Consider the following 23,067-nt stretch of genomic DNA (forward strand, 5'->3'; position numbering starts at 1 on the left):
TCCGCTCTCCACCAGAGTCCAAAGGAAAACGACCCAGACAGAGCGCTAATCTCTTCCTTCTTCCTCCCACTAGCCCGCGTCACTTCCTGATGCCAAAGAAAAGACTCCTGGTCTTGCCCTCAAAGACCTTCCCTTCATGGGCGGAACTCTTTTACAGTATGTCTCCAGCAGGTGGCGTCATTCCAATCGTTACAGAAGAAACCTCCAAGAGGACATTTAATCTGACCCCTTCATTTTACAGACAAGGAAAATGAAGTCCAGGAGGCAGTGTAATGGGATGAACACTGAATCCAGAGTCCAAAGATGTGGTCTTATTTCTTGTATGACTTGGTACAATCCATTTCCCCCATATAGGTCTCTATCGATCTGTAAAAGGAGACAGCTGGATCTCTAACCTCTCTTGAGTTCTAAATATCTAAGAACCAAAAATATGACTTGCCTGGATCATGCAGCCAGAATTCAAAACCCAGAATCTGACTCCAAATCCGGTGTGTTTTTCTGCTCCTGAGGGGAAGCACTTTGGCACGTTGTGTGCCCCCCAGGATGGGTGGGAAGGGAGCCTTCTTAGGTTTCCTTTGCCCCAAAACTTAGTCCATGGATGGGGGAAGGGAGGATGCCACATTCTAGGCACTTAAAGGCACTAAGAGCATGCCCAAATGAATCCTAGAAAGCTGAATCTAGCCAACCCACTCACCTCGAAGTGCATGTTCTCCTTCAGCAACTTCTCATACAGGGTGGTGTCTTCCAAGGTGTGGTAGCCATGGCCTATCCTCTCAGAATGGAGAATATCCACTGCCTACAGTCGAGGGGAGGATGAGAGTGAAAGCAGGACCCAGACAAGGACACTCCCAGCCTGTCTACCTTACTTCTAGCCTCACCTGCTGTACAACCTTGGCAGGCCCTACTTCTCCCGCATGAACTGTCCGATGAATGCCACTTTTCACAGCCTCCTGTAAAGGGACAGGAAGGGGAAAGAGAGAGTTGAATCTGTAGGTGTAGGAACTAAGGGAAACCTCTACATGACCCAAGAGGTCATAGGAGATAGAGACCTCCAAAGATCCACAGTCAGTGTTTCACTTTTGTCTGAACCTGAGAGGGTTGGTAACCTCAGTCTTCCAGAAGCCCTTGCTGTTACTCATGGCAACAGATACTCACAACACAGCAGGAACTGACTTGCCTGCGTGAGAGCGAGAGGGCATAGAGAGTCAGGAACCTTGGGAAAATGAGGAAGTGGAGAAATTGGAATAGTATAGATAGAAGGGACTTTAATGGCCATCTTCATTTTACAGATCAGTGACCTGAGGTCCAGAGCTTCAAGGGCACAGGCATGTAGCCAGGCAGTGGCAGAGACAGGATCTTGGCCTGGGATTTGTTCTGCCATGGTGCCAAAGCTCACCTTCCCAGGCTACAGAAATGTTGGCAGCAAACAGAATGCAAAAGCTTCATAGCCTTTCTTTCTTTTTTTTTTTTTTAGTGAAGCAATGGGGGTTAAGTGACTTGCCCAGGGTCACACAGCTAGTAAGTGTTAAGTGTCTGAGGCCGGATTTGAACTCAGGTCCTCCTGACTCCAGGGCCGGTGCTCTATCCACTGTGCCACCTAGCTGCCCCTTTTCTTTCTTTTTTTAAAAAATTAATTCATGGGGCAGCTAGATGGCACAGTGGATAGAGCACCGGCCCTGGATTCAGGAGGACCTGAGTTCAAATTTGACCTCAGACACTTGACACTTACTAGCTGTGTGACCCTGGGCAAGTCACATAACCCCCATTGCCCCGCAAAATAAATAAGTAAATAAATAAGTAAATTTAGATATTTTTAGTTTTCAACATTTGTTTATATAAGATTTCCAATTTCAAATTTTTCTCCTTCCCTCCCCTCCTCCCCTAGAGAGCAGGTAATCTCATATAGGTTATATATATAATAACATTAAACATATTTCTGCATTAGTCATGTTGTAAGAGAAGAATCAGAGCAAAAAAGGAAAACCCCCCCAAAAAGAAAAACAGCACCAAAAACAAAAGAAATAGTATGGTTCAATCAGCATCTATATTCCACAGTTCTCTTCATAGCCTTTCAACTGCTAGGAAGCAAGGCTTGCTTTGTTATGCATGAACCATTGCCAGCCTCCTCTTCCCCCTCCTCTGGCCCCCACTACCCATCTTTACTCACCTCATAGGCTTGGACATGCCCAGGGAAGAGGGTGCTGTCCTCAATGGTCTCATCTCCGGCCAGGTCGATGGCCACCACCGTCTGCTGGCGATACTTCTTACAGAGTTCCACCACCTCGGGGGACCAAGCTGTAGGCAAGACCCAGAGTATGTGTCAGTGGAGCCCCTCAAACCTGAAAGGAATTAGGCTATGGGAAGGGCAGGCACAAAGCGCTAGCATACAAGAAGACACCACCACTTGTGTCCATCTCCCATTGGACTGACAAGACAAATGTCCCTGGGGACTGAGAAACAAGCCTTCCAAGGCTAAGGAGGTGTGACAGGGAGTCATCAAGTGAGGGTAAGGCTAAATCCAACCACGGCACATAAGTGAAATCATGATAGGAAGGAACCAGACAAGTCCATGTTGCCCGTTTCCAGTTCTGCCCATGGAAGCAAGCATGAGCAGGCGAGAGCTTGCCCAAATCATACAATCTTGGCGTTGAAGGGATCTCTGACCCAGGCCAATCACAGAAATTCCTAATACAGAGTACACACCTGGCCTCTCCTTGCATGTCTGTAGTGAGGAGCACAGCAATTAGAGCCCGGCCCTAGAGTCAGGAGGACCTCAGTTCAAATTTGGTACCAGACTCTTACTTGCTGTGTAAACCTGGGCAAGTCACTTAACCCCTATTGCTTGCAAAAAAAAAAAAAAAAAAAGGGACGCCGCTTCCTTCCAGGGCATTCTATTCCACCTTGGAAGAGCTCTCATTATTGGGAATTTTTTTTCTTATACTGAGTAAAAATATACCTTTCTGCAACTTGCACTCTCACATTTCTCCTCATTCTGCCCCAAGCCTGATCTCACTTTTATATATTCACCTCTCACATATTTGTAGATGACTATCATGACTTTCCTAGGTTTTCTCTAGGGCACATACACCCACGTCCTCTAATTCACCCCAGCGTGATCCCAGACAAATTATCTTGCCTTGCAGGTGCTGACACCACCAAGTTCAGAATTCTGTGGCTTTCCATTTAAAGAACCAGCACAGCTCTGTAATCTAGGGGTACATTTTTATGCTTTCAGGGGAACTGAGGGAACAAGAAAGCATTGCCAGTTTGTGGGATGGTAGGAAACAGTAGTTCATGGTTGGAGCTCAAAGACCTCTGTGACCTTGAGTGGATCATTTGCTCACTGAGATTCAGTCTCCTCATCTGTGAGATAGGGGCAGGACCAGATGATCTCTGAGGTCCCTTCTAGCTCACACATAGCTCATAATCAGATTCAAAAGGAAGCGTGAGGGGCAGCTAGTTGGCGCAGTGGATAAAGCACCGGCCCTTGATTCAGGAATACCCGAGTTCAAATCTGGCCTCAGACACTTGACACTTACTAGCTGTGTGACCCTGGGCAAGTCACTTAACCCCCATGGCCCCAGCCAGTACAAAAGGAAACGTGAGGGGCAGCTAGTTAGTACAGTGGATAAAGCACTGGCCCTGGAGTCAAGAGGACCTGAGTTCAAATCTGACCTCAGACATTTGACACTTACTAACTGTGTGACCCTGGACCAGTCACTTAACCCCAATTGCCTCACCAAAAAAAAAAAAAAGGAAGCATGACCATGAGGCCAGAACAAACCAAATCCTGTTCAGATTTTAAAAAGGTAAAAGAACTTGGGGCATGTCGCCCAACCCCAGAATATTGGAACACCTAGGTTCTAGCTTACCCAGCTGAGTCCTAACCTTAAGTCAGTCAAAGAGTGCCTGAGTGCAGCTGTGCTCATAAGACCCAGAAAAGTGAATCCCCACCACGTCTGGAAGCATCTGGCCAGGGAGCTTGAGGGCTCTGGAAACCCCCACCCACATCCAACACTGCTCAGAGAGAGGCAGCAGCTTCCAGACCCCTTGTAATAGACCCTAGTGGTCCTCTTGCAGAAGGGGCTGGGGGTGGGGCTGGGGCTGGCAATCAGGAAAAGCCCTGAACCCTCCATAGCCCCACATCAGAAGGCATCAGGTTTTGTGGTCAAGACAGGAAGAAAAGTTATCACTATCTCTGCTGGCCATGAGCGGACAGGGTAGGAGTGGGGGCCCAGCTGTTGGAAATAAGAATGATACCAGATGAGCTACCTCAGGATCAAACACCATCCCCTTCTCCAACTGAATCCCAAGAGCTGCAAGATCCTGTATATAGATCTGCTCACAGACAAAGATTGGAGAGAAAGCCCACTGACTACAGCTTCCAATTCTAGCTGACATTTTTCACTGTGGGCTCTGGCTTAACATAGCACTCATGTGTGTGCTCTCACACTCTCTGTGTATATGTGTGTGTGTGTGTGTACACATACAAACATACAGTCATATACATACACGTATATGTATATATCCATCTGTGTCTGCATATACACACATGTATACATATATACATTATATATAAAGCAACTTCCTCTGTGTACACACACACACACACACACACACACACACACACACACACACGAGATTCTGAGAAATCCAGATCTCTGTGAGCTCTTCTCCTCACTGCTCTCACGGGCATGCAAGTTCATCAATTCATAGGCTCATAGACTGGAAGCTGGCAGGGCCCAGCTATGTGAGGCAGGCTAACAGTCTCCCTTTACAAATGAGGAAAATCAGTTGTCATGCTTGTTGACTGACTGGGTGCCTACGTGAGCACTCTGCTTGGTACTGAGGGTGTAAAAAGCAAACAAACAAAAAGCCCACAAGCCCAGAGAAAAGAGAAATGACTTGCCCAAGACCGCTTAGATCTGAGGCAAAGCCGGGGATCTGAGCCTGGGTTCTTTGCCGCTCTATCCCCTGTATCATGTTGCCTCCTCACTGGGCCCTGTGGACTCCTGTATTTCCCTAAATCTCTCTTTGGTATATCTGCCAAATAGGCATCTGCTCTTTGTGGCGGGTCCAGAAGACTCTTTTTATGGAGAGGAATACGAACTAGTAAAAAAAATACTTTGATTTTTTAAAAAAGAATTGATGGGGCAGCTAGGTGGCACAGTGGATAAAGCACTGGCCCTGGATTCAGGAGTACCTGAGTTCAAATCCGGCCTCAGACACTTGACACTTACTAGCTGTGTGACCCTGGGCAAGTCACTTAACCCCCATTGCCCCGTATAAAAAAAAAAAAAAGACCAGTCCTTCAAAAACTTTTTAGCAGATGGTAAGAGTGGCAGATGCCCTCATCCCTACTTTGATGGCTGTATCATCTCTCTCAGGGCTACCAGCTGCCACATGGCGTAACTCTAGGGCTGGCAACCTCACACCACAAAAGCCCTGGGGAAGGTCTAGAAACCTCCCACAACCACCCAGCCAGAGTCTCCCACCTCCTGCCCTGCTCCTCTTCCAACTCTGAGAAGCCAGGGGCAGCTAGGTGGTGCAGTGGATAGAGCACCGGCCCTGGAGTCAGGAGTACCTGAGTTCAAATCCGGCCTCAGACACTTAACACTTACTAGCTGTGTGACCTTGGGCAAGTCACTTAACCCCAATTGCCTCACTTAAAAAAAAAAAAAAGAAATTCAACTCTGAGAAGCCCTTTCTGGATTGAAAAAGGCAAAAGGTAAGGCACGGTACATGAGGTGGTATATATGCTAGCTAAAGGCTCGAGGAAGATGTATATAAGTGAAGATGACAAGACAGTTCAGAGAAAAGACTTGGGCATATATCTTCCTAGCAAAAGGGTCCTCAGAGGTAATGCTTCCTACTCTAAGGATCTGTTTCCAGTGATAAGGTTTCTAGAGAAGAGGATGGAGGGAAAAGTGAATAGAATGGGAACTATCATAAGGGGGAAAAGAGAGGAAGAAGGAATGAGAGAACACAAGTGGGAAGGGAGGGATGGAAGAATGGAGGGAGGGAGAGGTGAGCAGGGTGGAGCAGATGGAGAGGATGGATAGATGGAGAGATGGAGGGGTGGAAGAATTAAAAAGCATTCACTAAACACTTACTATATATATGCCAAGCACTGTGCTGAGTGCTAGTGATACAAACAGAAAAGTAAGATGGTCCCTGTTCTCAAGTTCCTCATATCCTACTACAGGAGACAACACACATGGGCAGTTTCAGCTGGAAAGGTCCAGTGGTCCTTAGAGAGAGAAAAAGAAAGGATGGAGAGGAAAGAAGGGAAGAAGAGGTCAACAGGTTAGAGGGGATAGAAAGGGAGATGAGAAAGGGAGGGAGGGAGGAAGGAGAGAGGAAAAAAGAAGGAATGAAGGAAAGACGGAGGGGAAAAAGAAAGGAAAAAGGAAGAGGGGGGATGATGAGGACTAGGAAGGAGCAGGCCAAAGGAAGTGAGGAGAGGGAGCATAATACATTACTTGGCATGTGGCGCATGCAGCATAGAATAGACCTGACTTTGACGTGAAAGTCTCGCTCGCCCTCCTGCAAGCCCTGGCTGACGAGAAACACGACTTCATCAGGAGTGAGGTCGCCCCTATATGGAAAGAGAGATCCCCAAAGAAGGAAGTGAGGCCACCGGGACGGGGAAGAAGCCAGCCCCTCAGCCTGGAGGCCCCACTAAGACAGAAAACCCAGCTACTGGCTGGGCCAGAGCTGAGCACAGACCCCAGGCAGGGAGGGGCTTTGTTGTGTTTGTCTATAGGCCAGTGAGGGTGAGTGGCATTTTTCTTGGCATCAGAAGACAGGGATTTATGAGCAAGATTCCTGTCTCTAGCTGAACCTACACATCCCCCCCCATGTTGTTTTTTAGGGAAAGTGGCTAAATTGATACCATATGGGAAGCCAAGGGGCTTGAGACATTGCTGCTAGAATGTTAGGGGAATGTCTCTCTGGGAGAAGATGGTTTGGGATTACAGGGAGAAATTTAGGTGGTGTAAAAACAAAAGATATTAATAAAAATTCATCTTTTAAAAGAATATTGATGAATCAGGGCAGGTGATCACTGACTCAGAGCCTAGGAATCAGAAAGCCCAGGTTCAAGTCCTGACTGCTTTTACCTCACTGTTTCCTAATCTGTTAAATGGGGGGGGGGGCAGTTAACTAGATAATCTCTGTGATCCTTGCCTACTCTAAATCCTGTGATTCAGCGTGCACCTGGGATTCATCTTCCAGTTAGGGAGTATCAGCCCATTCAGAATTCTAGCTTGCTCAGGTTCAGGCTTTGGACACTCCCTCCCCTGACCCTTAGTCACCCCCCCACACACACACACACACCACAACCCTGGCTCCTCTTCCCTCACTTACTCAGCCTGATTCCATGGAATGGGCTCCACCTTGGAGTTGGCCAGCAGGTGGGGGCTATACCGCACCTCCACATATACCACCCCTTCCTTGGCTTTCATCTCTACAAACTCATAGGCTATTTGCTTGATGGCCTCCCGGTCACCCCTGTGAGGAGAAGAACACAAGAAAGGCAGGGCTCAGAACAACTTCCATTCCTGAGGGCATGAGGGGGCAGGGAAGGAAGGGAAGAAAAGGGGAAGGCCTTTGTTGTTCCGCCATTCAGTTGTGTCCAACTCTCCATGACCCCAGCTGGGGTTTTCTTGGCAAAGATACCGAAGTGGTTTGCCATATCCTTCTTCAGCTCATTTTACATATAAGGAAACTGAGGCAAACAGGGTTAAGTGACTTACCCAGGGTCACACAGCTAATAAATGTGTGAAGCCAGGTTTGAATGGAAGAAGATGAGTCTTCCTGACTCCGGGCCTGTCGCTCTACCCACTGTGCCACCTAGCCACCCACATCTATGTAAGAAAAGAATATGAGAGCATATGTTTGTGTGTGTATGTATGTGTGTGTGTGTTTGAAGGAGAGAGAGAGAAGAGGGAGAAGGAAAGAGGAGAGAAGTTATGGGTCTCTATGAGACATGATATTCTATGAGTAGGTATGAGTGGTTGTGGGAGAAGACAGATGTCTCCTCTTGCCAGCAGCATTTGTGTGAAAGCCTCATGTGCAGTAAGATAGCAGTTCCACAGGCACATACCCACAATCCTCTTCCTGTCATAAACTCTCGGGGGCAGACAGCAACCAACCAAGCCAGAAACCCACTTCCCCTTTGTGGAAGCAGAGGAAGGGGCAGAGAGTAGTACAAACCAAAGGAGAATGCTGCAGTCAGGAGGGTTTCCAGGAAGGATAAAACCCAGGGTGCAACAAGGGAAGAACAAACTCAAGGCCTGGGTTTCCTTGGGTCCCTCCTCTAGGTGCTAATAAGCCTGCCTGTTGAACAGCAGCATTCAAGGCCCCTCCACCATAGACTCCTCCACTCTGTTTTTCTCACTGTCCCTTCAAAAGAATGTACCATCCTCACTCCCTTGGCATGATATAAAGAGCTTTGGCTTAGTCAAGAGACCTGGGTTCAAATTCTGGGTCTGTCACTTACTACCTGACTAACTGTGGGCAAGTCACTTCCTCTACCTGTGCCTTAGTTTTCCCCTCTATAAAATGAGGGGGTTGGACCAGATGGCCTCTATCTATGATCCTAATAACAATCCATATCCCTATGATCCAAGACTGTACATTTCTCACCCTGCTTGGAGTCTTCTCTGCGCTCCGCTCCCTTTCCACACCCAGCCTGGCCCAGAGCAAGTCATATCTTCTCCCTGACCACCCCAAATCACCAAAACCTTTCTCTAAACCAGAGCATCTCCCCCACAATCCACTTAACCCTCATTAACATCTCATTCTTTGATCCTTGTGTCTGCCTTGTCTTCATCACAAGGGCCGGGACCGAGTCTTTTCCATCGTATGTGCCCCAAAGTGTTCCTTATAGGCCCAGCAACATAGTAGGCATCAAAAAATTAATGAATTGACTAACTAATTAATGAACTGATCACCCATTGAAGAGGCAGCAGGCAGAGTAGAAACAATCTGTGTCTGAGCCCTGGCTCTACCACTTAGCAGCATATCAGGCCTTTGGACAAATCTCCCGACTTTTCTGACTTTTCTGACCTTCGGTAAAGTCCAAATAACCCTGATGTGGGCACTGCCTCCCTCGGCTCTTGGGAAGATGCCTCAAGTGCATGCTTCTGAAAGTATTCTTCGAGCCACCAGGAGGGGCATGCACCCCCACTCTCCTATCATCAGGAGGCACCTTAACTGTTCCAGGCCACAGATTCCCCCATATAAGATACAATGGCCTCAGCTCTCAGCCCTAGTTGGCCAGCTCTTTCATCTTATGGGCCTCTCACTCTCACGGGGCAGGGGGTCAGGGGAGGGGGACCAGGCAACTCACGCAATGGCCGGCATGTAGTAGTCAAACTTGGCCAAGAACTCGGGGAGGCTTAGGGGCTTGTCCATGCCAATGATGTCCCGGAGTCCCTCCACTGTGTTGACAGGAAGCGGGATTCCTCTCTTTCTGCAAGCAAAAGCAAAGCACACAGTCATTTGACAGCCACTCAAGAGGAGAGGAAAACCTGGGACCACAGAGCAGCGAGGGTGGGACCCACTCCTGAGGTCCCCTGCCTTCCTTCTAGGCACATAGACCATAACCCCATGCAGGCGATTGTGCTATTGTGGAAAGAGAACCAGATTTAGATGCAGAGGGCCTGAGTTCAAATCCTGACTGCTACTCGTTAATTGTGACTTGGGACGAGTTACTTTCCCTCTATTAGGCTTTTTCAACATGTTTGGAAAAAAAGGAGAAGAAACCTTCAAAAAATTTTTCAAGCTGTAAAGTGAGAGGGTTGAATTAGGTATGTTTTATGAGATCCCTCCCAGATCCAGGTCCATTCCTTCTGTTCTATTCCTCCAGCTACCCTTTGTCTCCTCTACCCCTTCATAAATCCTCCCTGCCCACAGTATTCCTAAAGCAGGTCTAACTCTGTCACTCTTCTGCTCAATAACTGTCCATGGTTCCCTACTGTTCAATGAGAAAAGAACAAACTTTGGGGCTGAGAATTCAAGGGCCTCCACAACCTAGCATGTGGACAAGTAAATGCTTCTGTGTGTGTGTGTGTGTGTGTGTGTGTGTGTGTGTGTGTGTGTGTGTGTGAGAGAGGGGGGTGGGAAATCATCAACTCTTCCCCTCAAGGGACCTTTATGGGGAAGGGGCCCATATGAAATGAGGGAGAGGGAATTGACCATCCATCAAAACTCTGAAGTGCTATAAATCATTGCTGAATCAGGACTTTCTCCCATGAGGGCCCAGTGGTGAGACTTAGCCTTCTCAGAATAAGAGGGTGTGACCTGTGGGAAGGGGCATGGTCCCTGCCTGGCTACGTGCCAGGAAGAGACTTATCAGGGCACTGATTGCTGGCTCAACAATTCCTGGGGCCTGAGCAGGCGCCACAGACTTCCTCTGACTCTGGGCCTGCCTCCTTCACAGGCTACCACCCCCCTACTTGGGCATAGACACGAAAAGTGGGTCAAGAAGAAAAAGAGCCCTGCAGCCCTTAGGCCAAGTGCAGAATGCTAGGGATGCTGTGGATGGAGCAGCAGGGCTACCAAATACTACCCGCCCCATGCTTTTCCCTTTCCTTTTCCAAATTGCCTTAGCATAAACAGCCCTCCTCCACTGGTAGCCTCTGTCTAGTGCTGATTCTCTGAATCCAACTCCAGTCTGGCTTCTTTGTTCCCCTCCTCTCCTCCTCTACTATGTTCCCCTCTCTCTTTCTGGATGCATGAAAGGCATAAGCACAAAGGAAGTCTGCAAGGGACCAGAGAGATTATTTATCCCACCCCTCTTATTTTACAGATGAGGGAACTGAGGCTCAGAAATGGAATTATCCCAAATAACAAAGAAAGTAAGTAACAGGACCGGGACTCAAGCCCACATCCTCTACCTCCAAATCCCATGCTTTTTCTACTCTATGGTCTGTTCTCTCCCTCCCTGCATTCATCAGATCCCAGGTGCAGAGGGGAAAAGGACCCTGGGAGGCCTTCTAGTCTATATAAAATCCTACTGAAGAAATCTCTGGTATGATTTCCTTTTAGAAATTATTGTGATCTTTTGGATAGGATGGCAATGTAAACTTCATTGAAAAATGATATACTGGCCACAAGAACTTAAAGGAATGCTTACTGAGGGCAGCTAGGTGGCGCAGTGGATAGAGCACCAGCCCTGGAGTCAGGAGTACCTGAGTTCACATCCGGCCTCAGACACTTAACACTTACTGGCTGTGTGACCCTGGGCAAGTCACTTAACCCCAATTGCCTCACTAAAAATAAAAATAAAAATATAAAATAAATAAATAAGTAAGTAAGTAAATACGTAAATAAATAAATAAATAAATAAGCAAGCAGAATGCTTACTACTCAATTGCTAATGCTAGAATCAATTTGGACCGATTCCCTCAGTCCGTGTTAGCACCGTAATGGTTGTGGTTTTGCAGCGTATCAGACCAAAAGGTTGATGGCAGCATGAAAGATGAAGCTTCTGAGATTTTTGATGAAGTTGAGTCATGAAACTGTAACCATTGAATTGAAGAATGGAATGCAAGTGCATGGAATAATCACAAGCGTGGATGTCAGTATGAATACACATCTTAAACCTGTGAAAATGACCCTGAAGACAGAGAGCCCATATGATTGGAAACACTGAGTATATGAGGAAATAACATTCAGGACTTCATCCTCCCAGACAGCTTACCTCTGGATACTTGTGGATGTTGAACCAAAGGTGAAATCTAAGAAAAGGGAAGCTGTTGTAGGAAGAGGCCAAGGGCAGGGAGAAAGAGGGAGGAAGAGGACATGGTCATGGCAGAGAAAGAGGGGGTCCCAGATGATAACTTCTCCCATGAATACTATTATGCAGCCCCTAGCAAGTCATTCATTTTTTTTGTACAGGTTTTGTCTATGATGTCGAGGTTTTGTTTGTTTTTTTGATTTGTGAGGCAATTGGGGTTAAGTGACTTGCCCAGGGTCACACAGCTAGTAAATGTCAAGCGTTGCATTTGAACTCTGGTCTTCCTGTTCTATCACTCAGTGTTCTATCCACTGAGCCACCTAGCTGCCCTTATGATGTCAGTTTTTAATAAATACAAATGTGGGAAAGAGTTGTCTATTGAACATGTCATCAATAATTAAGATTTCAGTTTTCTTAGATATACTCCTTAGTATTAGTAAAGTAATGTAAAACATTTGAGCTACGAGGCTGTTCATAAATGTAGTTTAAATTCTGACTTAACTAATCATGTTCTAATCATTCTTTTTTCTAGGTTAAAAACATGATTTCATGTATGTATATGAAAGATTTTAAATCCCCACTATAATCCTCTCCTCCTCTTTGAGACCACCTAGAGGTGAAATAATGATTTATGTTTGATATATCAAAAACTAAAACCCTTTGGAATGTCCAAAAATGAATAGTATTAAAAGGGAAGTTCCAAACTACTGATATTTTATAAGTGAAAGTTCTTTTAAATTAAGAATTATTTGTTACATGTTTTCTATTTGATTTTTTTAATAAAAGTTCTCAACAGAATATATAATTTTACATTCCACTCAAAAAAAAATCAATTCGGACCATACCAAGAATTAAAAAGAGTTCCTACAAAGATGAATTACTATCAAGATGATCTGGTCACATCCTGTGCATAATTCTTGTTGTTGTTTTTTTTTAAGCAAATAAGCAAATAGTGAAGTTGTAATTTTTTTTTGTAAAAACTTTAAAGATAGACTAGGAAACTGGGGTCCAGGCTAGTTAAATGATTTGTCCATGGTTAAAGAGCTAGAAAGTGTTTGAGAAGGGATGTGAACTTAGGTTTTTCTAACCCGTGGGGCCTAACTCCTATCTACTATGTATTTCTTTCTTTTATCTTTTTTGTTTTTTGCATGGGACAATGAGGGTTAAGTGACTTGCCCAAGGTCACACAGCTAGTAAGTGTCAAGTGTCTGAGACTGGATTTGAACTCAGGTCCCCCTGAATCCAGGGCCAGTGCTTTATCTACTGCACCACTTAACTGCCCCCCAATTTTGTATCTTCTTAAAAATCACAGGGATAATTTAGCCATTCCAAATCCACAGGGAAGGAGGAGGGAATCTATATCTCATTTGGATTGAATACACAAAAAGTGCCATTATGAATATTCTACATATAGGATTTTTCTTTCTCTGGGCCTTTGAATTATTGCCCCACCTATTTTCTCACTGACATACCTGGTTTCTAGCCTCAGACTGCCAGACCATTCCAAACCTCAGCTGCCTCCCTAGAGGCCAAATGTCCTTCTTAGCTGACCTCTGTTATAAGGTCATGCCCCCAAGCTTTGCTTGCCTTCCTTGGATTCCAGAAAAACAATGAGCCTGTGACCACTAATAACCAACCACTCCTTAGCCCTGGGTTTGTTGGTTTAGAATTCAGATTACTCTCCACCCCAACGGATGAGGCAACTTAAAAAGAAATAAATCAATTAAGTTATTCTAAGGGAAACCCCAAGATAGCTAGCTCCCAGCTCCCTTTCCTTCCTCCCTATCCTGGGTCTTAATATTTTTCTTATCTTTGTAATGAGTGTTCTAGGCTTTTCTTATCCTCTTAATGAGGGTTCTGCATCTTCCTTATCTTCTTAAAGGCTGTCCTTCCCTTTTGGTCCCTTCTCTGTTCCCAATTGCTGCTTCTAATGACCTGATTAAGACCAGTCCAAATTGCTGCTTAGCCTAAATGGGTTAAGGGTAAATAGAGACGACCCAGCCCTTCCTCCCCGCAAGGCTCCTTCCTATCAGGGCTGGGTGGGTAAATCTGGCTGCTATCAGCTACTGTCCTTTGAAACTGTGCACTGTTTTCAAGTCACATTTAGGACACCTGAAGTCACAATCTCAAGATCCCTTTGAAGAACAGCAAACACCTGGGTCCTAGTTGGAGCTGAGTCATTAATTTGCTATGGAACTCCTCCCCCACACACACTTCCCCCCAAGGGGTGATAATACTCCCTGTCTCAGGAGATATATGCCCTGCCTCAGGCTTAGGACACTGCAACACACTCCTGTTCCAGGAAAGATGAATTATCACCATGAGTTGGTGGCCCTGTCTGATTACTGATGGATTTTGGACATCCCCTACTTCACTCATTGACTCAGTGGCCTTCCAAAGCTGTGCTTGAACCTTTTCTACCAGGCTGCTGAAGCAAGTCAGATGACCTGATGGGCCAGGGAGCTGGATGGAGCCAGCCCCTGACCATGTCCACCTGGCAGCAGGGGACAGGAGGTAGTAAGGGGTCAAAGAATTGGGGGCTCTGCAGAAAAAGGTTTTGGCAGACAAATGGCTAGCAACCTGGTACTCCTTGTGATTAGATCACGTCCCAAGTCTGACACTCTTTTCCAGCAACAGGTTTCCCCAGTTCCTTAGATTTCAGCACTCACTCCCAAGGCACCCCGGGACTGACTCCAGATTGACTTAAAATTTTTAACTTTTTTTTTTAACATTTTACATTCACCCTCCACCCCAATTGTATTCCCCCCCCCAATTTAAGAAGCATTTATTAAGCACCTAATATATAGAAGAAGCACATTGGGCACTGGGAATACAAAGCCAAAAATGGCCTTGAAGAACCATACAATCTCACTTGGTCCCACTTAATTCAGTGGGACTCTACTTGAAACAGACAGCCCCATGGCTTTGGCACTGAGGGCAGCTCTTTGTAAGGAAGGACTCTTTGGCAAAAGCAAACCCATTCATCTGAACAGAAAATGATTGAATTCTACATCTACTATTCTTTGTCTTATATTAGTCAGAAGAGCCATACTTCTGAAAATCATGGTGAGGATCACAGAATGTTGATAGAGTCAGGAAACCTGGGCTTGAGTCTCTGCCACTTACTAGCCATGTCATTTTGGGCTCTTCACTCTTCTGAACCTCAGTTTCCTAATCAGTAATATGGGGATAATGATACATCACCTACCTCATGTAACTTTTGTGAGGATAGCTTTTTGCAAACTTTAAGGCTCAATATGAATGTGAATAGTTTATTATTTGACAGAGAAATTTAAAGTCAGATCTCCTCCACCCCAATTGGGCATCAGAATATGTGTCAGAGGTAGTTCAAGTCTCACATCTGTCAACATAGCAGATCTTCATCCTCTGGAAGGTCACTTAATTTTCATATTCTCAGTAGCTCTCTGAGAGTTAAGCTTCAGAGAAAGTTGCCAAACTGTACAAATAGAGTTTCCTTATCTGCCAAGTGCCCTGCATCAATGGAATTACTGGTGCAGTGCCTATCACTTATAAATCACTCAATCTAAATACAAGGTAATTTCTGGGAGGAGACACTAATTATCAGAACCTATTGGCCACTTGATAGCCCTCTTGAGGTGGGAAAGCATAACTGCTCATCTTAATCCCTCCCATCAGCAGAGGCAACCAATCCCCCTCCCCCCCCCCCCCCGCCCCCCGGCGCCCCCCCCCCCCCCCCCGTTCCTTTCACATAGTTATCTCTTCCACACCTTGACTTTTCCCATTGTAGTTTCAATATATCACAGATTGACATAAGAAATTAAATGGAAGGGCAGCTAGGTGGTGCAGTGGATAAAGCACCGGCCCTGGAGTCAGGAGGACCTCAGTTTAAATCCGGCCTCAGACACTTGACATTTACTAGCTGTGTGACCCTAGGCAAGTCACTTAACCCCAATTGCCTCACCCCAAAAAAAAATTTTAATGGAAATCTGGGGAGAGTTTTGTGGAAGCAGAGGATGACACACAGCCAGCAGATGACATAGAAAAAGTGTAGAAACTCAGAAGTACATAACATATATGTATAGAACTGTATAATAATTGACACATTTTCTTTTTTAATACCATGATAATTCAGTGATAATTCAGACTTCTTCTCTGGTATGAAGGGAGGACCAAAAAATTTTTATTGCAGATTTTCCAGATCGAGGGGACGTCTTGCTCCTAACCTCTGCAGTGGGAAAGGGCTAACTGTACTCACTCGGCATAGTGCAAGATGGTCTCAGGCTTGATGGCTCCATCCAGATGGACATGAAGTTCTACCTAAAAGAGAGAAAGAACTATAAGAGGCCAGGAGGCCTAAGAGAGATGCAGAGAGGGCAAAGGGAAGGCAAGAATTCCTTCCTCATCCCCAGCAAAAAAATGAATATTTGGGATCTGACTCTAGGTTTGAGCAGTTTGTCCATCTGAAAGCCATGGGAGTGGCAGCAGACTCATTCCCCATTGCAGGTCACATTGTAAGATGACTCTTCTTCACCCATGCATCTTTGTAGCTCTGACCTGGGGGGGGGGGGGGCGGCCAGAGGAAATCACTTCTCTCAAGCTGTTTCCTTATCTGGAAAACAGGGTTAATACTACTAATATCACACACCTTGCAGAATTTATTGAGAAGAAAATAGGATGGGGATAGGGGCTGAGAATCTGATTTCACTCATATGAGGAACTCTAAGGTGAAGAAATTCCCTTTACCAATATAGGTTGGCATGTTCTCTTCAACTTAGAGTTGCCAAGAGTCTTGAAGAATGAAGTGACTTGCCCAGGGATACACAGCCAGGATGTATCAGAGGAAAATGTTGCATAAATATTATACTACTATACATGCGTGCATTGTTATGAATAATAACAAAAGAATCCCGAACTTCCTTCAAGGCTCAGGTCAAAAATTACTTCCTGCAAGAGTCCTTACTCTCTACTCCTACTTCCCTCATTACTCTGTATTAACTTATTTGGGTTTTTTTTTGGGGGGGGGGTTTGCAGGGCAATGGGGGTTAAGTGACTTGCCCAGGGTCACACAGCTAGTATGTGTCAAGTGTTTGAGGCTGGATTTGAACTCGGGCTGGTGTTTTATCCACTGCACCACCTAGCTGCCCCCTGTATTAACTTATTTGTGTGGTAGAGTGGATAGGGATCTGTCCCTGGAGTCAGGAAGCCCTATATTCCAGTCCAGCCAACAGAGACTTATTACAGCTATGTTACTTTGGGTGAGTCACTTAACCTTAGTGCTCTGAACAGCACTAGAAGGTGCTGACTTGCATTGGTAAAGAGAGTTTCTTCACCCTGATGTTTCCCATTCCAGTGAAATCACAGGTTGTCTCTATTCCTGAAGTCTTTTTTTTTTTTTTGCAGGGCAACAGTTAAGTTGACTTACCCAGGGTCACACAGCTACTAAGTGTCAAGTGTCTGAGACTGGATTTGAACTCAGGTACTCCTGAATCCAGGGCTAGTGCTTTATCCACTGCACCACCTAGTATAAATGGGAGCTATCCTTAGTACTACCTGGAGGCAAAGGAGAGGTCCAGACACAGTACTCAAAGTACCTGAGGAGAGACAAGACTTCCAGGTGGAGCCGAGTCAGGGAAGGTTTTCTAGGATCATGGAATTTAGGACTAGCAGAGACCTGAGAGCTCATTTAACCCAGCAGTTAGTTCCTAACCTTTTATGTATATCTATCTTGGAACTCTCTGCTGAAACCTTCTCAAAACAACATGGACCCTTCTTAGGATCATGGTTCCTAATGGAGGAAATCTATTTCTATTTACCTGTGTTGCTTCACCACAATATATGCTCCTTGAGGGCAAGGATTGTTTCATTTTTATTTTGGCTTCCTGGTTTTACAGTGCTTAGAATATAATATGCACCTAATAAATGCTCGTTTAATGTATCTGGAATATAACATGCACTTAATAAATGCTCATTTAGGGGACAGCTAGGTGGTACAGTGGATAGCGCACCAGCCCTGAATTCAGGAGGACCTGGGTTCAAATCCAGCCTCAGACACTTAACACTTACTAGCTGTGTGACCCTGGGCAAGTCACTTAACCTTCATTGTCCCACAAAAATAAATAAATGGGTAGATTGATAAAATAGATAAGTAGATAAAGAAATAAATAAAATGCTCATTTAGTGTGCCTGGAATACAATGTGCACTTAAACACTTGCTGCATGAGTGAATAGTTGCAACTGAAGGGAAAAGTGAGGGGTGAGGTTCTAGCAGTGGAACAGCCAAGGAATAAGAAGGAGGACCCTGGAGAGTTCCTTCCAATAGCCTTGACACATTAGTACAGTAGAACAATGAGTTCACAGATTCACTAAAATGTCACCTGGGAAGTCAGGGAAGTAGAAATAAGCTTATTTTGGTTAAAAAGAGAGGAAAAGCGGGCGGCTAGTTAGCACAGTGGATAAAGCACTGGCCCTGGATTCAGGAGGACCTGAGTTCAAATCCAACCTCAGACACTTGACACTAGCTGTGTGACCTTGGGCAAGTCACTTAACCCTCATTGACCTGCCAAAAAACAAAACCAAACCAAGAGAGAGGAAAGGACCTGGATGTACTCAAAGAGCCCCATAGGACTTCCTAATTATTGCCCACCCAGATATGGTACCATGGGTTCTCTGGGTTCAAGAGATCAGTATTTCCAGGCCAATCTCCAGCTGAGTCAATTACAGCTAACCTGGTCCATGGCCATAGAACTGTCCCCCCCCCCCTCAGACCAGCCTCGCTCATCTCCCCAGAGAATTTCTAACTCCATCTAGCCATTTCCAAAGTCCATTCAAGATCACAGTAAGAGAGGGATGAGATGAAAGAGTGGAGGTGACCCAGGACAAAGCCAGCCACACTGAAGAAGCACCAGTCTGGCTGCTGAGGTAGCTGGTTAGACCTGTTCCATGACACAATAGCCATCTTAGCTCTTAAAGACAGTTCTCAGGCTCCAAGGACAGCAAAAGGAAGATATAAGTCCCACCTGCCATTTTTGTCCCCCACCCCCACCCCCTGCAACTAGGAGACTGTCTTTCTGGCTATGCAACCTCACTTGGGGTAGGGAGTGTTCAACACCTGCAGGTCTGTGCACAGCATCTAGAGCAATTTAACCAAATACACTTCCTGGTCTCCAGCAGCCACAGGGATCCCAGAACAGGAGCTGCTCTAAGCAAATACAAAGATCCAAGATAAAAGAAAAGTAAGGCCATGAGCATTTACTAAGTGTATCATAATGATTCATCTAATAATGAGATCTCTAGTGTGGTGGGAAGAGCTCAGGGTTGGGAGTCAGCAGGCCTGGGTAAGTCCTGCCTCTGCCACTAACACTATGTGACTTTGGACAAATCATTTCCCTTCCTCTGGACTCGTTTTCCTTTTCTATCAAATGAGGAGTGTGGAAGTCTCTTCCAGCTAGATAACTATTGAAAACCCCAACCACAAAAATTTTGAGTCATATAAAATGTTTTAGGGGTAAAGCTCTAAAGTGAGGTTTTATCAGAACCTTAAATGGGGGTTGGGATTGAGTGTACCTTTTTCTTCTGAGCAATGGGCTGGGATATTCAGTGACTGGAGTCTGTTCCAAATCCTCAGGGGATCTTCCATCACTAGGTCTGCCTCTCAGGATACACCCAAAGGATACCATCCCCAGAGGCAGGTGGTAATTAGTGAGAAAGCAGTTTTTCCTAGAAATCTGGGGATCAGGGCAAGAGTCCACTGCCCTTCATGGGGCAAGGAGCCAGAGACTGACAGGAAACATAATTATAGGGAACCTTGAATACAGAAGCTCTCTCAGTCAAGGGGGCACCCTGCCCACTGGGCACTGTCCCAGGAAAGAGAATGTAAAAGAGGAAGGAAGTCCGAGGGCACTGAGAGCCTCGCAGATAAGCAGAGGGAAGCCGGACCCTGGAGGAGATGGGGGAAAAGTGCTGGCAAGAAGAGCTTGTCAATTGAGTGGATGCCCAGCTATAGCTGGGGATCCCCATTTCTTTGGCTTCTCAGTCTGGGTACTGTTTAACTAGCTGCTAGCACAGCTGCATCTGGGTTGGCAGGGCTCAGGAGCAGCTGGTCTGGTTCACTTCCAGCCACCACCTGCAGGAAGGTCCTCTAGGTTTGCTTCCTCCCACTGTAGAGGGGACTTACCCCTCACACTTGGAATTCCAAGGGAGGGAGCAGCAAGGCAGGAGCAGATGTGGCTCTTCTCCTGCCCCCCCCTCCTCCCTGAAGCCTGGGTAACACATGCCTTTTCATCTCAGATTCAGGTTTGGCTGGTTGGACAGTAATTGGACCAAAAGCTCATACCTAGGTAGGAAGTGGCCAGTCTATCAGGCCTTTTGATGCCAAATCCCAAGTCCTTTCCACTATACCATGTTGCAGCACAGAGGCAATGCTGATACCTACCTGATGGGCGGTGGGTGGGCTGTAAATCAGTCACCTGCTAGAGGAAGAATTAGAAGAGCTCTGGGCTCTTGAAGTATGTATGACCTTCTGGGGATGGCTTTTAAGTGCTTAGGACTGGGTGTGGGGAATCTCTCTTCCTCCTGCCTCATACCTTATTCCTCTTTGAGTCTCTGCAGGTGAGGCTCTTTCTCTAAACAGCACAGAGCTCTAGGCAGAGCTGGAAGGACCTTGTAGACCATCTAGTTCCATCTCTTTGTCTTCCAAAGGAGGAAACTGAGGTTCAGAAATAGGAAAGGTCTTATCCAAGGGTGTAATTTCCTGAACTCTGGACCAGTGCTCTTACCACGGAACTAAACTACCTACCCATCTCTAGGTGTGTGTGTGTGTATCTGTCTGTCTCCTTGGCCAGACCACCCAGCCCAGGAAGAGTAATGATTTCTTCTGGGGCTTGATCTGCCACCCTAGGGCTCTCTAGGGAGCTGGAATTCAATGGTTCATCATGGGAACTCCACCAGCCCTACCAAATGAGACTACAGGAGCTAGCAGCCTGTGGGGAAAAGAGATTTGGAATGAGGAGACCTGGATTCAAATCCCAGCTCTACTACTTAATGCCTATATGCTACTTCCTTTCTCTCAACTTCAGTTTGCTAGTCTATAGGGTCCCTTCCAACTCTAAATCCCAGAATGAGGAGACTCACTGGGGTTTGTCCCCCAGGGCTACTTTCTAAGTGATCTATCTAGTGGAGATCACAAGGCAGACAAATCCCTGGAGTCATGCCCTGCCTCTGAGATCAGCCCCAACCAAGCCCAGGTTCAGTCTGGATATGCCAAGAAGTTGTTCTGCATAGGCCGGATATCCGCTTGTCTTCCTGATCTCATTTTCTGCAAACAATACCTTGGTCTAGGGCCAGGGACTGGAAGAAACTCAGTGCTGGCTGAGGGTCCCTCAGTTGGTCCCTTGTGGAGACAGTAAGAGGGAAGAGGGATAGCTGTGGTGGAGTCCACCTTCAGGGCCACCTCCTTGGGGAGGACTTCCCTAACTACTGCAGTACATGTAACTCTGTTCTCACAAGACCAATTCAACTCACCAAAGATTTATTAAGGCACTACTATGTGCTTAATGTGCTCAGTTCTGGGGATGCACTTTCAAGGAACTTATGACCCAATGGAAGAACAACACATATACCAATAAGGTAGATTGTGATGAAATAACAAGATCATGTGTTTAAAGGCTTTACAAACCTTAAAGTATAGCCAATGAAAGGCAGTGTGACATAGTGGATAGAGATCTATAGTGGACAGAAAGCTTGACTCAAACCCCAGGAGACATAGGTTCAAATCCTGCCCCAAGTAGATACCGATTGTATGACCTTAGGCAAGGTATTGATCTGATGATTCTTAGACCAGGATACGCTGTCCTGCATTGATAGGCATTTCCTCATCCATTAGTTGTTTTTTTTTTATGCCAAATAAATCACAGATCAAAAATCCTGTGCTGGAGTCAGGAAAACCCGAGTTCAAATCCAGCCTCAGACACCTACCTCAAATCCAGTCTCAGATACCTACCGGCTGTGTAACTCTGAACAAGTCTGCCTCAGTTTCCTCAAGTGTAAAATAGGGATCATCATAACATCTACCTCTAGGGTTGCTGGTGAGATAATATTGATAAAGTGCTTAGCACAGTGACAGGAACATAGAAGGTACTTAACAAATTCTCGTTTCCTTTCTCCCTTTAAGAGCAAAGAAGAGGTCCACACAAAACAGGAAGAGAAGGAGAGTCAGGGAAGGAAGTCTTCTAGAATCACAGAATTTAGAGCTAGAAGGGACCCTGGAGACCATGTAGTCCAACCCTCTCGTTTCAGATGGGGAAACCGAGGTCCATCAAGGGGAAATGACTCATCACATAGCTAAAGTCAGTGGCAGAGCTGAGACTCCAAACCAGGCCCCCAGATTCCCAGGGCAGACCTTGTTCCACTAGATTATCCCTTTTATAGCGATGTCACTTGAGCTGAGTTTTGGAAAAAGAAAAGGATTTTCAGCAGACGACCCCCTGTAAGACTCCATCGAGAACAGGTTTGCATAGCACTCCTTAAACGTAATCTTGTAACCTGGTCACAATATGCCTTGTAACACACTCAGCTGTATGCTATCACTTATCTATCAGATTATAAACTCCCAGAAGGCAGGCATTGTTTTTCATCTTTGCATTCTCAGCACCAAGTACATTAAGCACACTATACTTGCCTTCAAGGCAAACAGGATGGTCTCCTGGAAGGGATAGAAGAAAGGGCAGGTTGAGGACAGAGAATAAAGGGAACAAAATAGAATGAAATTAAGGCCTGGCAAAGATAGGCTGGAGTCAATTCAAAGAAGTCTCAAATACCATGATAAAATGAAGCCAGAAGTCACATACTGCTTTTAACTGTAAAGCATTTCACTTATATATTGTTATCAGTCATGTCTGACTCTTCATGACCCCATTTGGGGTTTTCTTGGCAAAGATACTGGGATGGTTTGTCATTTCCTCCTCCAGCTCATTTGACAGATGGGGAAGCTTAGGCAAACAGGGTTAAATGACTTGTCCAGAGTCATACAGTTAGTGTCTGAGGCAGAATTTGAACTCAGGAAGATGAGTCTTCCTGAAACCAGGCCCAGCACTCTATCTACTGCACCACCTAGCTCCTCTATTTCATTTCTAGTGAGTTCATATCAATCATCATCACTGCTGACATTTACATAGACATAGGGGTTGTGATTTCATTGATATAGAGAATTCCTAGATGAGGAAACTATTTACCAGAGCAGGTTAATCTTAGGAGAGCTGCCTAGGGCCTTGAGAAGTCAAGGTATCTGCCCAGGGTCATACAGTCGGTACTGAACACAGATCTTCCTGGCTTTGAGGACATTT

General features: G+C 45.8%; 1 protein-coding gene across 1 annotated transcript in view; it reads right to left on the minus strand.

Annotated features, from left to right (window-relative positions):
* The window catches only part of ADA (adenosine deaminase), a 30,223-nt gene that overhangs the window by 2,811 nt on the left and 4,345 nt on the right, over nucleotides 1-23,067 (minus strand). Inside the window, exons 2-8 of the mRNA XM_043986770.1 lie at nucleotides 15,984-16,045; nucleotides 9,356-9,478; nucleotides 7,369-7,512; nucleotides 6,483-6,598; nucleotides 2,168-2,295; nucleotides 879-950; nucleotides 695-796 (exon numbers count right to left, since the gene is read on the minus strand). Of these exons, the coding sequence (XP_043842705.1) occupies nucleotides 695-796; nucleotides 879-950; nucleotides 2,168-2,295; nucleotides 6,483-6,598; nucleotides 7,369-7,512; nucleotides 9,356-9,478; nucleotides 15,984-16,045 (747 nt within the window). The remainder of the gene's footprint in view (nucleotides 1-694; nucleotides 797-878; nucleotides 951-2,167; nucleotides 2,296-6,482; nucleotides 6,599-7,368; nucleotides 7,513-9,355; nucleotides 9,479-15,983; nucleotides 16,046-23,067) is intronic.

The sequence above is a fragment of the Dromiciops gliroides genome, chromosome 2 (assembly GCF_019393635.1).
Source record: "Dromiciops gliroides isolate mDroGli1 chromosome 2, mDroGli1.pri, whole genome shotgun sequence".
NCBI lineage: Eukaryota > Metazoa > Chordata > Mammalia > Microbiotheria > Microbiotheriidae > Dromiciops > Dromiciops gliroides.